The 16,123-nt window shown below is 41.3% G+C and overlaps 1 protein-coding gene across 2 annotated transcripts in view; it reads right to left on the minus strand.

The window, feature by feature from the left end:
• DPF3 (double PHD fingers 3) overlaps positions 1–16,123 on the minus strand; it is a 429,392-nt gene that overhangs the window by 235,608 nt on the left and 177,661 nt on the right. For both annotated transcript variants that reach the window (XM_069092092.1, XM_069092091.1), the window contains exon 3: positions 693–800. In XM_069092092.1, the coding sequence (XP_068948193.1) occupies positions 693–800 (108 nt within the window). The remainder of the gene's footprint in view (positions 1–692; positions 801–16,123) is intronic.

The following is a 16,123-nucleotide window of genomic DNA, read 5'->3' on the forward strand; positions in this document are numbered from 1 at the left end:
GAGAGAGAGAGAGAGAGAGAGAGAGAGAGAGAGAGAGAGAGAGAGAGAGAGAGAGAGAGAGAGTGTGTGTGTGTGTGTGTTTCCAAGTTAGAAACACATAACCTAGGAATCAGCCAATTTATCAGAGGTTGCCAGCAAGGGGAGGGACACACTGCTCTCTCACCGAGCTGCAACTTCCCTAGATGTGTCCTGACAGATTGGCTTGGGGTCTGCTCCCACCCTGTTTCTTCCTATTAGTTTAATGGTAAGCAGAGCCAGGAATAAGGAAAAAGAATGAAAGGGGGGAGGAGCAAGGGAGGAGGGAGGGGGAAAGGAGAGGGAGAGAGATGAGACAGGGAGAAAAAGAAAGGGAAGGGGGAAGAGGAAGGAGAGAGGAGGGAAGAGGGGGAGACTAGAGAATATTTTATACACACTTACAGGCACATGTGCTTAGCCATGTGAGCAAATATATATACATTCCTGTTTATCCAAGCTTAATTAGGTCACCTGGTCATTCGGTCACTCTTTGTTCCACTAATGGAGAAACCAATTCCTGCAGCCTCAATGAATAAAGGCAGAAGAGGAGAGGGCCAGGGGAAACAGCTGCTCTCCCTTCCCACTCTGTCCCCTGTCTCACCTAAACGCCCCCCACCTCCTTCCTCCTCCACCCTCCTGCCCAGTGTCGGCACAGCTGAGTTCCTAATGACACTGACCAGGTTTTATCTCCAGCAGCCTCAGCTTTGGATCTTCAGGAGGATGTAGTCGCCTCTTCTTGCGCCAGCAGCGAGCAGGGTATGTGTACAGCTGCCCTGGAGCTAGGCCTGGGAATGAAACAAGACAAAGTGTGAAATGAAATCACTGAATGCCAGAACTAGAAAGAATCTTAGGAATCATGGAATCATGCACACCTCCCCTCTCCTCATTTTATAGATGAGAAAAGTAAAAGTTCATAAAGGGGAAGATACTCGGGGAAACAATTGTTTTCCAGAGAAATAAGACTAGTTTCTCCTGTAAAAGAGTCCTTTACTCTCTAATACAATGAAAAGTAGGAATCTCATATGCCTCCAAGTAACCTACAATGTTACAGCCTGGCACATGGAGAGGTAAAATAATTTTTCCAAGGTTGCTATGTGTCAGAAGAGGGCCTTGAACCCAGAACATCCTGACTCCAAGGCTTGTCTCTCTAACCAGTCTGCCCAGATGGAGATCACAACTGCAAAATGAACACCCTCTTACACCCCTGGACTACAGATACAGCACAGGCAATAGAGTTTTGTGTTAAAAGGGACCTCATATGACCCAAACCCTTCTTCTTCCTGGTGAAGTAACAGTTCTAGGGCAAGTGACTTGCCCAGGGTCACACAACAAGTTAGTAGTGTCAGAGCCAAGACTAGAGCCCTATCCAGGGCTCTGTTTCTTGGACTTCCCAATCTCTGCTCTCCTGAAGAGAACACCAGGCTAAGGATGACCTTAATGTGTAGAAAACGTCAGTATTTCAGAAGCAAAGGCCTTCCTAGTTACATTCAGGCTCCCTAAGAGTAGATTCTCTTATGTGCTAATACTTGTGGCTGTGTGAATGAGCAACCCACAAATACCCTAGAGTGGAGAGACCTAGATGGGGGATCTTTTTGTTTTTCAGGGGAAATCTACTTAAAAGTGTGATTACCCTCTGTACTTTCCATTGTTTTTCATGGTTATAGTTAGCTCCATAGCTGTTCCGTGTCTGCCCAGCTGTGGAGGCCACTCCCAGAGCAATAGAATAACCAAACCTTTCATCCCCAGTTGTGCCAGAGTGTCAATAACACTGCACATGTCAGGAGACCGTCATGTCTTAGGGCAAGTCACTTCACCTGTTTCACTGGACCTAAATTATTCCATATGTAAATTGGAAAGGCTGCTGGGTTTTTTTTTTAGAGGGGGAGAGAAAAAAACAAGCATTTATTAAACATCTACTATGTGCCAAGCACTGTGCTAAAGTGCTTTACAAACATTATCTCATGCAATCCTTGAAACAATCCTGGGAGGTAGGGATTATTATTATCTGTTTTACAGTTAGGGAAATTGAGGCAGACAGAGGTAAATGACTTGACTAGGGTCACACACCTAACAGGGGTCTGGGGTAAAATTTGAACTCAGTCTTCCTGACCCCAGGCCCAGCACTCCATCCACCATACCACCTAGCTGGACTGGTATGGGGGATCAAACTAGAAAAGAAACAGGGGCCACTAAACCTTACTTATGTAAGGAATCCCTGCCTATAGGACTTAGAAAACCACATATTAACATTATCTGTGTTATATTTCTTCTGTTAAATATTACCCAATCACATTTTAATCTGGTTCTGGTTACACTTGAGAGTGTTACCTGACCTTGACACCCCTGGTATCTCTACCAATGCAGATGGCACCTGCTTCATAATTTAGGATTATAGAATTTAAAGCTAACAGGAATCTCATATGCCTCCAAGTAACCTACGGCCTTAGAATGTTACAGCCTGGCACATGGAAAGGTGAAGTCATTTTCCAAGGTTACACATCCACTATGTGTCAGAAGGGGGACTTGAAGCCTGACCATCCTGACTCCCAAGGCTTATCTCTCTAAACAGTCTGCCCAGATGGAGATCACAACTGCAAAATGAAGGTAAGAGCCCTTCTGCTCCTTATTATAGGCAATTATAGGCACAAGACACAGTGGATAGAATGCTGGGCCTGAAGTCAGAAAGACTCATCTCCCTGAGTTCAAATCTGACCTTAGACACTTACTAACTGTGTAACCCTGAGCACGTCACTTAACCTTGTTTGTTTCAGTTCCTCATCTGTAAAATGAGTTTGCCAAGAAAACTCATACAAAGAGTGGGACAGGACTGAAAAGACTGAACAACAAAAGTCCCTAGCATCCCTACCACTGCGAGACACCGTGAAAAGAATGCTTTGCAAACAGTGAGACGCCTCAGGAGAGCTGTTATCAATGCCGTCAGTCAAGGAGTGTCTGCACCCTCCCAATCTGAAAGGCGGTGATCAATTTTGAAAGTCAAATATTTCAGAAGATTTTGTTACCTCTCTTTTGTTTCATATGATTTCATGCGGAAAAACTTTTGGGGTAATCACAAGCTTAAGTGAAGGTTTGTCATTTCAGTGACTAGGATATTCTATTTTGTTACAACACATTGGATTACAGGTCCTGAGGATGATTCCTATTTCGTAGTCAGGGAACATTGAGGGAACAAGACTGGTTAGTTCACATAAAGCTGAAGAGAGTCAGTAAAAATGGAGTTTGACATACTACATTCCCCAAGATCCAGTTGTGGTTAGGGTTCTTAAATGTTCTTCACACTCACACACACTTATTTAAGGAGGTGTGACCAGGGACAGGCTCAGGCAGAGGTTGTGACCAAGATTCCTCCTTGGAGTGGGCGGATGACTCTAGGTGCATTTGTCGACCCAATGTTGGTTCCAGGATTGAGAGGCCAGAAACAAGCCAGGAATATGCATGCTAGCCAACTAGTGGGAGCCACAGGCCATCAGGCCTATTCATGGTCTAGAAATACAGATAAGTAATGGAGGAGCATGAGGACGAAAGGGTAAACATAAACCAGGTAAATGTGATAGAAGGTCAGGCAAGAGGCCAAGGAATTGGGAATCTGGAAGGAAGATGGATAGAAATTGCCTACTTAATGGCTTTGGTTGAACTTTCTCAGAACAATGTTCTGTAATGGTAATGGAATTTAAAGATCCCCCTGTATTGGCTTCGTTTTCAGATTGATTGTGTTAAAACCCAGAGTTTGTGAATCCCACTTGTGGGATGGACTTGTTGACATGAAAAGAGAGCTGAACTGGGAGGGGCTGGTGATGTGAATTTAGAGAGAGACACAAGCAGAGAGAGAGGCAGAAGAATTTTTTGGAAGCAGCATAGTGAAGGCAGAGATGAAGAGGATTGCTGAGGGCCAGTTCGAACTGCTCAGGACTTTTGAGAGCTGCCACCCAGAGCTGCCAAGGACTGAGGAGACATGGCTGTTATGCTGGTACTTTGTCTGTCTGTTTTGATGCTGTTTTGCCAGATTCGTCCACTGGTGAAGGTCAGTGCTGTTGTTGCAGAGGTCCTGGAACCTTGCTGTTGGTTCAGAAGCCCTGAAGAAGGATTTTCTTGTTGTATGTTTACAGAAATCCTGGAAGAGGATTTTGCTAATGTTTTCAGGGGTCCTAGGACTGTTCTGCAGACAGAGAATGAATTAATGGGGACACTGGCAATGTATCTTGTGGCCTTGCTAAGTTTTGTCTCCCCAGGAACAAGGATTGCTGAGAACTTGCCTCGGGTCAAGATGAAGAAAAGACCTCTCTTTGGGTATTAAATGCTGTGCTTAAGCTTGTTGCAACTCTGGGGTAGATGACCCATTCAGTTGTGATCCAAGGGTGGGAAACTTTTGACTTTTTTGTGCTCTGTGACTGACCAAATGAATGTACTTTGCTTATGATTGGAAACTAATCTCCATTTAAGAAGAGGTGCTTTGTGATTGACTAAATGAATGTAATGTTCAGGGGTGGAGTAATACTTGGGAATTATTGACTTACGCTTGGTGAATGTTGTATTTTGAATTATGCTATATTTTGATTTTCTCTGTTCTTAATTTGTCACTGAATAAAATGGAGAGCAGCTATGCTGGTATTTTGAACTTTGGGAAGTTGCCTTTGCTTGGCATTACAGGTGCTCAGGAAAGACTGTAAGATGCTTGAAGCTAGAGCCCATACCTCATCATTTAGTGGTTAGGATTCAGTGCTCTCATGGCCCGGGTTTGATTCCTGGTCACAGAACCATAAAAATGAAGAGGGTACCCACTAAGAGGGTTAGGGTTGCTCTGGAGACCCCAAAATACCAACACACCAGGTCCTACTGAATGAATTCGACTCCAGTCTTCTCAGCCAAAGAAAAGTAAAATTTATTATAAGTTCGCTTGCATTAGACACAGAGTAAGTCTGTACTAGATCATTCTATGGTACCCTCACTATTCTATGGCACTCCCACTCTTCCATGGTGCTCTTGCACCACATGGCATGAGATGGTCTTATATACAGAAGGTTGTGGGAGGAATCTAGGGGTGGTCTAGGGGAGGAGTTTGGGGAGGGTCTTCAGGAGGAGTTAATGAGGTCAATGAGTGATTAAGGGTGGGAAGTCACCTGGAGACCACAAACAATGGTGGGCTAGGCCAGTTCAAGGGTGGGAAGTCTAGTAACAGACCTACCTCATCAAAGGGGATGATTCAATCAAGAGTCCAAGGGAGGTTCCCAGAGCCTGTACCTCAAGGACTCAAGAAGAGCTGAGGGTGCTCCCAGAGCCCATACCTCATCAGTTAGATTGAATCTGAGCACCTTCATGGAGACAAGATAAATCTTATATACAGAAAGATTGTGGGAGGGACCTAGGGGTGTTCAAGTATTTTGGGATGATGGGAGGAGGGGTCCAGGGAGGATCTTGAGGAGTCTAGGGAGGATCTTGATGGGACTGAGATCAAATTCCAGGAACCAAGAGAATGGGATTAAGGGTGGGAAGTACCTGAAGGTTACCTGGAGATAGAGGATTGAGGGTAGAAAGTAAGTATAGGCAATCCAGAGGTAACTGACAATGGAGGACGAGGCTAAATTAAGGCTAACAGATTTAGGAATATAGTGATAATGGAAGGCTTATGGCCTCAGGCTAATGCCAGATCAAGTGGGAAGATTCTAGGGAGTTCCTTGAGCCTGTACCCCATCACTACTGGTGTTTACTGCCTTATAAAGAGTTGACTGAGGGGCGGCCAGGTGGCTCAGCGAGTAAGAGCACCGGCTCCAGTGTTGGGATGACCTGGATCAAATCTGGGCTCAGATACTCAGCACCACACCCAGAAATAACTGGCCGTGTAACCTTGAGCAAGTTACTTAACCCCAATTGCTTTAAAAAAAAAAAAAAAGAGTTGACTGGAGGAAGGGGGGGGGGCGCTGCCAAATGGCACAGTGAATAGAGCACCGGCCCTGGAGTCAGGAGGACCTGGGTTTGAATCCCAGCCTCAGACACTTAACACAAAAATTAGCTGTGTGACCTTGAGCAAGTCACTTAACACCAATTGCCCTCCAAAAAGAAAGAAAAAAAAAAGAGTTGACTGCATGGTAAAGAGCTGAGCTGTCTTACAGGCAGACTGGGTTTCATGCTGTCCAGGGTTCAGCACATGGGATATCCCATGGTTCCGAAAGCTCTGATGAGGCTGGGTTGGTTCTGAGCTCCTTCTAGATACTCCTGATTGTGACTTCAGAGGATTTAGGAATGGTTCAATCAGAAAATATACTTCTTAGGACTGAGGCTAACATATAGCCCAAAGAGGTCAAAGACAAAGGTTCACTTACATAACACTTTGGAGTTTGAAGAACTGATTATCTCATCTCTTCCTCACAATAACATTATGAGGTAGGTGCTATTTTTTTATCATCCCAATTTTATAGGTGAGGAAACTGAAGTATACAGAGGGGGTTAGTGGCTTCCCCAGGGTCACACAGCTAGTATCTGAAGCCAGATTCCAACTGAGGTCTTCCTCACTCTCAGTCCAATGAACTAATTTTTTATTGTTCCATTGTTTCATTTGTGTTGGATTCTGTAACCCCATTTGGGGTTTCCTTGACAAAGATACTGGAGTGGTTTACCATTTCCTTTTCCAACTCATTTTATACATGAGGAAACTGAGGCAAACAGGATTAAGTGACTTGCCCAGGATCATACTGATGGTAAGTGTCTGAGGTCAGATTTGAACTCAGAGAGATGAGTATTTCTGACTCCAGGCCCAGCACTCTATCTACTGAGCCACCTCACTATCCCATATCCATGAATTAGCTGCCATTTATTCAAGCAATTAAAAAAAAGTATGTACAGCAACACTTTTTGTAGTAGCAAAGACATGAAAGGAAAGGAGATATCCACCAGCTAGGAGAATGGTTGACAAATGTGATATATGAAGGCAAAAATTATGGGGACAGAGTCAGGAGCAGAGGGCCATTTGCCCCTTTGGGTAGAGAGCAAGAATGAAGAGCAGCTGCCTCTCTACCTCTCACCCAGTGGCCTTAAACCTGATGCTAAAAAATTCAACTATCTCCTGCCTATGAATCACAGTTTTAAACATAGCCAAGGATGACCTGTTGAAAGTCAGCCCTTGACACAAGCTCTTGTACTTTTAAGAGAAACAGAATGGTTGTAGTAGATAAGATACCTGCCTCAAAACTCAGAAGACCTGGAACCCTGGCCACCAGCACACTAGACAGAGGTGTCAAACTCTTGGCCTATGGGCCTCACGCAGCCCACAAAACTCCAGAGTATGTAGGAACCAGACTGAAATGTAATTGGGAAATGTTTAGCAAAATAAATAAAAATATAACAAAGCTATTGTGAATTTGTGGTTCTCTAAGTCAATATGCAGCTAGATGGCTCAGTGGATAGAACACTGGACTTGGAGTCAGAAAGACCTGAGTTCAAATCTGACCTCAGACACTTCCTAGCTGTTTGACCCTGGGCAAGCCACTGAATCCTATTTGCCTCAGTTTCCTCATCTGTAAAATGAGCTGGAGAAGCCACTCCAGAATCTTCTCCAAGAAAACCCCAAACAGGTTCACAAGGATTTGGACACAATTGAAATAACTAAGCAACAAAAAGTTAATGTGCAGTCTGCAGGAAATCCCCTTTCTGTTGGAGTTTGGCACTACTGTTCTAGGCTGGTAGTATTTATTAAACTCAGACAGAAACAGGTACTTGCTGCTGACTTATTTTAAAAATGTATCATTATCTACGTATTTTTGCTTATTTTGTTACGTATTTCCCAATTGCATTTTGCTCTGGTTCAGCTGAACTCACCTGCAGCACCAGTAGTGTGTTTGCTCTCAGCAACTGAGACTACAAATTACAGAGAAAGCACCTACCCGCGTCAGTAGGAGGAGTTTCCTCACGTGGGAGCTGCCTTAGACCAGTGAAATTACAGGTTCCTGTCCCTATCCTTCAGAATGGGCCATGCTATCCCAAGAAATCCCAAGAAATGATGGAGAGGAAAGAGTCAGAGAAACTTGGGAAGACCAAAATGAATTGATGCAGAGCTAATTAAGCAAAACCCTGGGAGAATAATTCATACAATGACCCTAATAATATAGTAACACAAAACTATCTTATATAATATGAAATATATGAATATATTAAATTATATAAATATTTCTAAGAATAAATATTAAATATATTAATATGAGATAGTAATAATACTAGTAATATCAAAGGAAAATGTTGAAAGACTTCAAAAAGGTGACCAGTCCTAAATTCAGAGGACAGATGAAAAACATGCCTCTGGCCTTTCCGTAAAATGTAGGCCATACATTGTCAGACAAGGTCGATATGTCTGTTTGCTTTGTTTAACTGTATTTCTTTGTTACAAGAGAGGGTTCTGTTTTCAGTGGAGCCATTGGGAAGTCATGTCATTGTTGCTTTAATAGCATCAAAAAAGCACTTTTTTAAAATACCATGGTTAGTTTCAGAACATATTCCAAAAGATATTATCGATAAGAGCCATCCTGGGGAAGCTCCAGGTCACGGTAGTCCCAATGCAAACTCAAGATCAGGATTGGTTTTAGGAACACAGAAAGACAAATGGCCACTTGAACTGCTGCCCTTGCCTTCCTGTGAAATACCCATTCAGACCCAGGCCATCCCAAGAATCTATCACCTAAGGGGAGATTAGGTTTAAGAGTTCCTACCTACTGTCCTGATTTCACAAGCTCTCAACCTGGCTCTCATATTCTTAAGAAAAAACTAGGGGCAGCTAGGTGGCACAGTGAATAGAGCACTGACCCTGGAGTCAGGAGGACCTGAGTTCAAATTCGACTTCACACACTTGACACTTAGCTGTGTAACCTTGAGCAAGTCACTTAACCCCAATCGCCTTTCCTTCCTCCCTCCAAAAAAGAAAGAAAGAAAAAACAAACTTGCCCTAACTTATCAACTCAGAAAGTTTAACCTAAAGGAAGCAACATCCCTGAAGCCTCATGGGTTCTGCCTATCACTTTGGTTTGCCTGGTAATTGTTATTGAGCCAGTTTGGAATGCCATCTAAGACTTAGTTTGAAATGGCTTGCACAACAGAGACTTGAGCTTTCTAACCCTTGTTCCCCCTACAAGGGCTTTTATTTATGCTTTAGCATATGGAGTTGGGAACAGACCTCCCTAGAATGTCTGCTTTAAATCCAACCCTCACTTGTTGAGCTAATATCCACAGAAACTCTCTTGGGGGGCTCCAAGTCTGTTTTCTGACTTTCTTGGCTGACTGGTACAATTGTACCTTTATAGGGCAAATGCATTCAGATCCAGCCTTTTGCTTATAGCAGGGCCTGCCATGAGTTATGTTGTTTATCTCATTAGTATGGGAGAGACATAATTCAAATACTATGTGTGGTGGAAGGAAGAAGTAGTCATGGCTGTTAGAAAGTTAATCCTGAACATTGAGTCTAGAGCTATAAGCCAGGACTAGCATACTCTCTTCCCCTGCCCATACCTCTTGGAATCCTTAGCTCACTTCAAGACTTAGTTGGCATGTCTTTCCCAACATCCCCACATGTCACTGCTCTCTTACTTACCCCACCTCCAAAAATATCTTATTTACTTTGACATGTTCTTTTTTTACTTGTATGCAGGTGTATTTTGTTTCTATGAGTAGAATAGAAGCTATGTGGGAGCAGAAATTATTTCATTTTTTACTTTGTATCCCCTAAGTCTAACACTGTCTGGCATATCATGGGAATTTAATAAATGTGTCTTGAATTAAATGAGAGAGAGAGAGAGAGAGAGTGCACTAAGGAATGATAGGATAGTCAGGTGGCACAGTGAATAGAATACTAGACCTGAAGCCAGAAAGACTATCTCCTTGAGTTCAAATCTGGCCTCACACACTTACTAGCTGTGTGACCCTGGACAAGTCACTTAATCCTGCCTCAGTTTCCACATCTGTAAAGTGAGCTGGAGAAAGAAATGGTAAACCACTCCAGTATCTTTGCCAAAACCCCAAGTGGGGTCACAAAGAGTCAGACACAACTAGAAAATGACTAAACATCCAGATAACAAGGCCTTCATGATTCTTTGAGCTATTTCTAAAGGTATATAATATATGTGCCTTTTCCATTACAAACAAGTCACATGCCAGTAAATAAAAATCAAACCCTACAGAAAAACTCTCTATGGTGGGTTAGGTACAAGTGTGGTCAGCAGAGTCCCTACAGATAGAGATGGATAGAGATGGGCAAATGGGGGGACAGGGGCACAGGGGAAGGGAGAAGGGGCAGATCTACAACCAACCCAGATAGAACTGAATACAGTGGGTGTACCTCTGGTAAGCCCAAAGGCAAGCTAATAAAAGGGCAGGGGTAGAGTATATACTAGAAACAAGGTTTGATACAGAGAAGGCAAGCACTTGAATGAGATCTTATGTTCTCAAACAACTTGTAGTATGGTAGATGGAGCTCCCCCTCTCCTCCAAAGCAACATCCTCTGAGCAGGGGGACCTCCCAATATCTGCTTGAACACGGATAATGTCTGCTTGAGGCAGCCTGTTCTCTTGTTGGACAACTCTACTTGTTATAAAGAATCTCTCCAGGTAGCTTTGCTTAGTATCAGGGATCAGTTTCTTCATCTATAAAATGAAGATGTTGATTAGGGTTCCTAACTGGGAGTCTATAATCACTGGCCAGACTAGAAGCATTCTTCTAGCACATCCCAGAGGGAGCTGGGACTGCTATGAAGACCTTAGAAAAATATCAGCTGAAATTTCCTTGGCAGATTGGCACCCTGATGTGCCACTCCTAGAACAATGTCACTATATTCATTATGGAATCTCTTTAGACTTGGGGCTTACTACCATTTGTTTGTTGGAGAATAGGTGTTTGTTGGTTTTCTTATTAAAACTAAATGCTTCTTCAGATTAAGCTTAGAAGCAATAGGGAACCACTGGAGTACTGAGTGGGGTGGAGGTGGGGGTTGACATGATTGGATACTCGCTTTAGGAAAATCACTTCAGCAGTTAAAGGGAAGATGGATTGGAGTGGGGAGAGACTTGAGGCAGGCTGATCCACCAGCAGTCAAACAAGCCTCTGCCTCTGAGCAGAAAAGTAGCAAACTATGGGAGTTAAATGAAGTATACTTTTTGAGAAGGGGTTAATTTGTTGATTTGTTTTTCTTAACTATTTCTTTGTTACAAGAGAGATTTGAGGGGTAGGCAGGGGTATAGTGAGGCTCAAATGAGATAATGAGTATAGAGCACCTTGCAAATCTTATAGCACTATGTAGATGTTAATTATTATTATTAGCCTACTGTAACAGGCCTCCTGTGCAGTGATGACTTCATTCCCTTTGCCTTCCAAGCTGAAGCAATGCTCTATAAAGAGCAGTAAATGTTTAGTACAGGGCTTTCTGATTTAAAAAAAGTATGCACACACCCTTTTGAGTTTAATCTGCATTATTAACACTTTCTTAAGTGAGACAATCAACAAAACAATAAATCAAGCTCTGATTTATAGTGATTGCCAATTTCTAAGGGATAAATGTTCATACTGAGAGCTGCTTCCAGCACACCCTAGAGAGAGGGAAGTCTCTGGGAAGTGACAGTTATATGGTTTTTTAAAAAAAGCATCACAATAAAGCATTTTTGAAAAGAAAGAATGGGAGACACCAAGAAATAAAGAGGTGGGTAAAAGGTAGAGGCAGGAAATGTATTCCAGTGTGTTTGCATTTACACAGAAGGACTACAGTAGAATTAAACCCATCGAATGAAAAATGGAAGGTTTCTCACTTCCTCTCATCCTCTTCTTCCCTCTAACCACCACAACTTCCAGCACTGGATAGAAAGGGAGAGCAGGAAAGCCTCATCCCAAAATGGTACTGTAGATTTATAGTCTACTCCACAGAATGTTTTATAGATATCAAGTTCCGAACAAGTACTAAGGGAACTTAGCAGTCTTTCATAGAATCTAGCACACCGGTTCTTCTAAATGATGTATCAGTGTTTCCATCTTCTGGATATAAAATGAGAGGATGTCACTCAAAAACCAAACAAACAAATTGGAGAAAGTGACCACATACAAAGAGGAAATCTGTTCTGGAGGACGAATCATTTTAAAAGCACACAAGATTCCACTTTCAAGATATCCCATAAGAGTATCCAAAAATGAAAAAGATCCTGGATGGTATTATTAACGATACCCAAAAAGATCTCTGTTAATTTCCAACCTATCAATCAACGAGTATTTTTAAGTGTCTACTTGGTGCCAGGCACTGGGGATACAAATGGAAAGAATAAAACAATCCCTTGTGAACACAAGGAACTTACTGTCTAATAAAGAAAACAAAAAGAACACATACAAATATAAATACAACAAAAATATAAATGGATAATTAAATATATCTATGCATGTAGAGTAATTTAATACAAGGTATCTTGGAAGGGAGGACAGTATAGTCAGAGGAAACCAGGAAAGGCTTCATGCAGAAGATGGTACTTGAGCTGAGACTTAGAAGAAGAGAGAGATTCTGTGGACTGTGAGATAGAAGAAAGGGTTGTATGTATTTCAGACATATGAGACAGAGTAAAGGCACAGAAACAGGAGGTGGAGTGTCATATGTGAGGAAAAAAGAATAGACCAATTTGGCTGGATCACAGTGTGCAAAAAGGGAAATAATGTCCAATGATCCATTATACCCACTTTCTTCTTCCTATAAAATTTTTCTACCTAGGATCTCAAAGAAAATAATGAGAAAGTACAAATGAAGGGAGCTTAGCATTACCAGACCTCAAACTGTATGATAAAACCGTAATCCTTAAAACTATTTGACACTAATTAAAAACCAGAGAAGCAGATCAATGGGGAAGACTAGACAAGCAAGAAACTGAAGCAACTAGTGTTTGGTAAATCTGTAAACACAAATTTCTTTTTTTTACAAGAATTACTGAGAAAACAGGAAAGTTGTTTGAAAGAAATAGTTTAGAGGAACATATTACACCATATGCGATAAACTCCAAATCGATATATAACCTGACTATAAAAGATCATGCCATGAAAAAGAAGAGAAAGATACCTCTCATAACTATGGCTAAGGGGAGAATTCTTAATCAAACCAGGGAGAGAGAAGATTACAAAAGGTAAAATAGATGATATTGACTATATTAAAAAGCTTTTGCACGAATAAAATCAATGAGGACAAAATTAGAAGATCAATCATAGAGCAAGAATAAGATTTGCATCCAATATTATATATCCAAAACAGGTAATTAATACAAATATTTATTACCAAGAGCCATTCTCTCATATGTAAATGATCAAAAAATATGATCAGTTTTCAAAAGACTTGTAAACTATATATGACCAAGAAAAAACATGTTCTAATTCAATAATTATAAGAGAAATATAAGGAGTCCTCCTTAAGATGTTGACATGAATGTATGGAGAGGAGCCTAGTTCTTCCATATATATTCCTATAATGATTTTAAAAGAACATCAGATCAGAAAATGATCAAGAAATCAGAAGAGAAACATTAGTAAGTACCTTTGCCTTAAGCACAGAATTGCACAACAAGAGAATCTACTGCTTTACAATAGAGGGCCCATCCGTGTGAGCTCAGGTGAATAGGCCAAAAGAGATCACACTCTAACTGAAGGAACTCTTAGGGGTGGGAAGAGAACAGAAGACCATGACAGTATCCCTCCAGGGAACCCCCACAGAGGGTGAAAGCACACACAGTAGCACCAAGACCAGGGACAAACCAACCACACATCTGGAACCAGAGACAACAAAATCTGCCAGCCCTTTGAATCTATCAATTCAACAAGGATTTATTAAATACCTTTGTCCCAGGCACTATATTAAGCACTGGGAATACGAAGAAAGGCAAAAAAAAAATAGTCCCCGCTGTCAAGAGACTCATATTCTAATGGTGGAGACAACATTCATATAGCTCTGTACAAACAAGATATATAGAAGATAAACTGAAGAAAATCACAGTCATAAGTCCCAGACACATGGGGGGAGGTGAAAGCCAATAACAGAACCCCAAGGAATCCTGTATAAGACCAAACATGGCCTAACTACGCCATTCAAGATTACAAAAGTGGGTAAAGCCTAGTCCTGAACAAAGTACCAAATCAAGAAATATGACTCAAGATGGTTACATAGTAGAAAATACCAAACATTTTGAAGAAACATTAGATATCAAGAGATTCCCAAAAGGGAAACCCAGAAGAGAATAACTCCACATAAATTACAAAAACTCACACAAAAGAAAAATATGTGTCAAAACAAATCTGAGGTTTCACCTAATGCTTTGCAAATATGAAAAAAATGATTTTAAAATAGGAATAGTAGATGTTGGAGGGGCTGAGAGAAAATAATAAACTTTTGGTGAAACTATGGAATGACTCCATTGTTCCATCATTTTAAAATTGTTCATCAAAAGAAGTGACTAAACTTTCCACATCCACTGACCCAGCAAATCTATCCCTGGGTATATAATCCCAGTGGAATCAAAGGCCCAATAAATACCAAATTATTCATAGCAGCACTCTTTGTAGTAACAAAGAACCAAAAAACAAAGTAGACACTAAGAAATTGGGGAATGGCTGAAAAAAACCTAAAACATATAGATATAATGGAATGTTATTATTCTGGAAAAATTAGTCAATATGAAGAATTCTAAGAAATATAGGAAGATATGTATGAATTGACATAGAATAAAATAAGCAGAAAAGAAAAGATGAATAGTAAGGGAGTTGAGGCCAGATTTAACTAAAAGAAGAGCAACTTTAATAATACTTGGGAAATTATACAATTCAATAAAAGATCTCAAGCTTTACCAACAACCAAAACTTTTTTTTTAAGCAATCAGGATTAAGTAACTTGCTCAAGGTTACACGGCCAGTTATTTCTGGGTGTGGTACTAAGTATCTGAGCCCGGATTTGATCCCCAGGTCATCCCAACACTGGAGTCAGTGCTCTTACTCACTGTGCTACCTGGCCGCCCCAACCAAAACTTTTTTTACACAATTATTTACACAAGTATTCTCCTATGGCAGTAAACTGTGGAACACCATGAATCCAAGAATCAAAGCTTCAAGTTATCCCCAAAGCAATGAAATGATACAAGGTGGGAGTTTTGTTCATCCTTCATTTTTGAAGAGGACCAATGACTTTATGGAGTGATGTCTTGATTTGTGTGTGAATTGGATTTAAGTGAGGCAGAGTTACACAAGGTCATCAAGCTCACTTCTCTCCCTGAGTCAACAAAATCCAATGGTGAAAAAAAAGTCAGAATGACTTGTGATAGTCCAGGACACAGCAGATGACTTTGGCTTCTTCAATGCTGACCAAGCTCTAAGTACTCCACAGCATCTGTTTCAGCTGCCTTTATGGTCATTGGAACAAATTGTTCTTATCCACCCATTCCTCAGGGGAAAGTCTTCACAGACTTGGGGAAGAAATCCCCTTAACTCACTAACAGGGTTGAAATCTATCAGTTACCTTCAATCTGGTTTAGTCTGTCTACCAAGGCACTTTACCAGGCAGCCACAGTGGTGAGAGTTAGGTGAATGAAGGGGGATGAAAAGTCCTGAAAAAGTGCTAAGCAAACTATCACACCAGAAGTACTAGTCCTCCCTGAACACCCCCATACACTCTATACAGTGGGAGTATAAAGGTTGAAGAATATTACCACTGATGCACAAGAAGTGGGATTTAAAAAATGATCAAGGACAAATAGGTCTCAAAAAGAAGATGGATCAGTCATGAAATAAGACTGAGGGATACCAAACAGATTTTCCAAGTAGTACAACAGTATCTGCAAAATACTAAGACCCAGAAGGGGGTCTTTAGAACATTGGGCAGATCTCTTACAGAAGAAGGAAGGAAGGAAAGAAGGAAGGAGAGAGGGAGGGAGGGAGGGAGGAAGGAAGAAAGGGAAGAAGGGAGGGAGGTGTAATAGCAAGCACCCTAGCACACTCAGAATGGCTGCTAGCACAGGTTCTTTGATCGGCTTTTCTAAAGGAAAGATAACTTTAAAGGGGGCTAACAATCTTACTTTGTTTACAGATAAGTAGAAAATACAAGCAGAGAAATTAGGA

The sequence above is a fragment of the Petaurus breviceps genome, unplaced genomic scaffold (assembly GCF_028583685.1).
Source record: "Petaurus breviceps papuanus isolate PSGF00001 unplaced genomic scaffold, PetGlider_PUasm1.0 189, whole genome shotgun sequence".
NCBI classification, from domain to species: domain Eukaryota; kingdom Metazoa; phylum Chordata; class Mammalia; order Diprotodontia; family Petauridae; genus Petaurus; species Petaurus breviceps.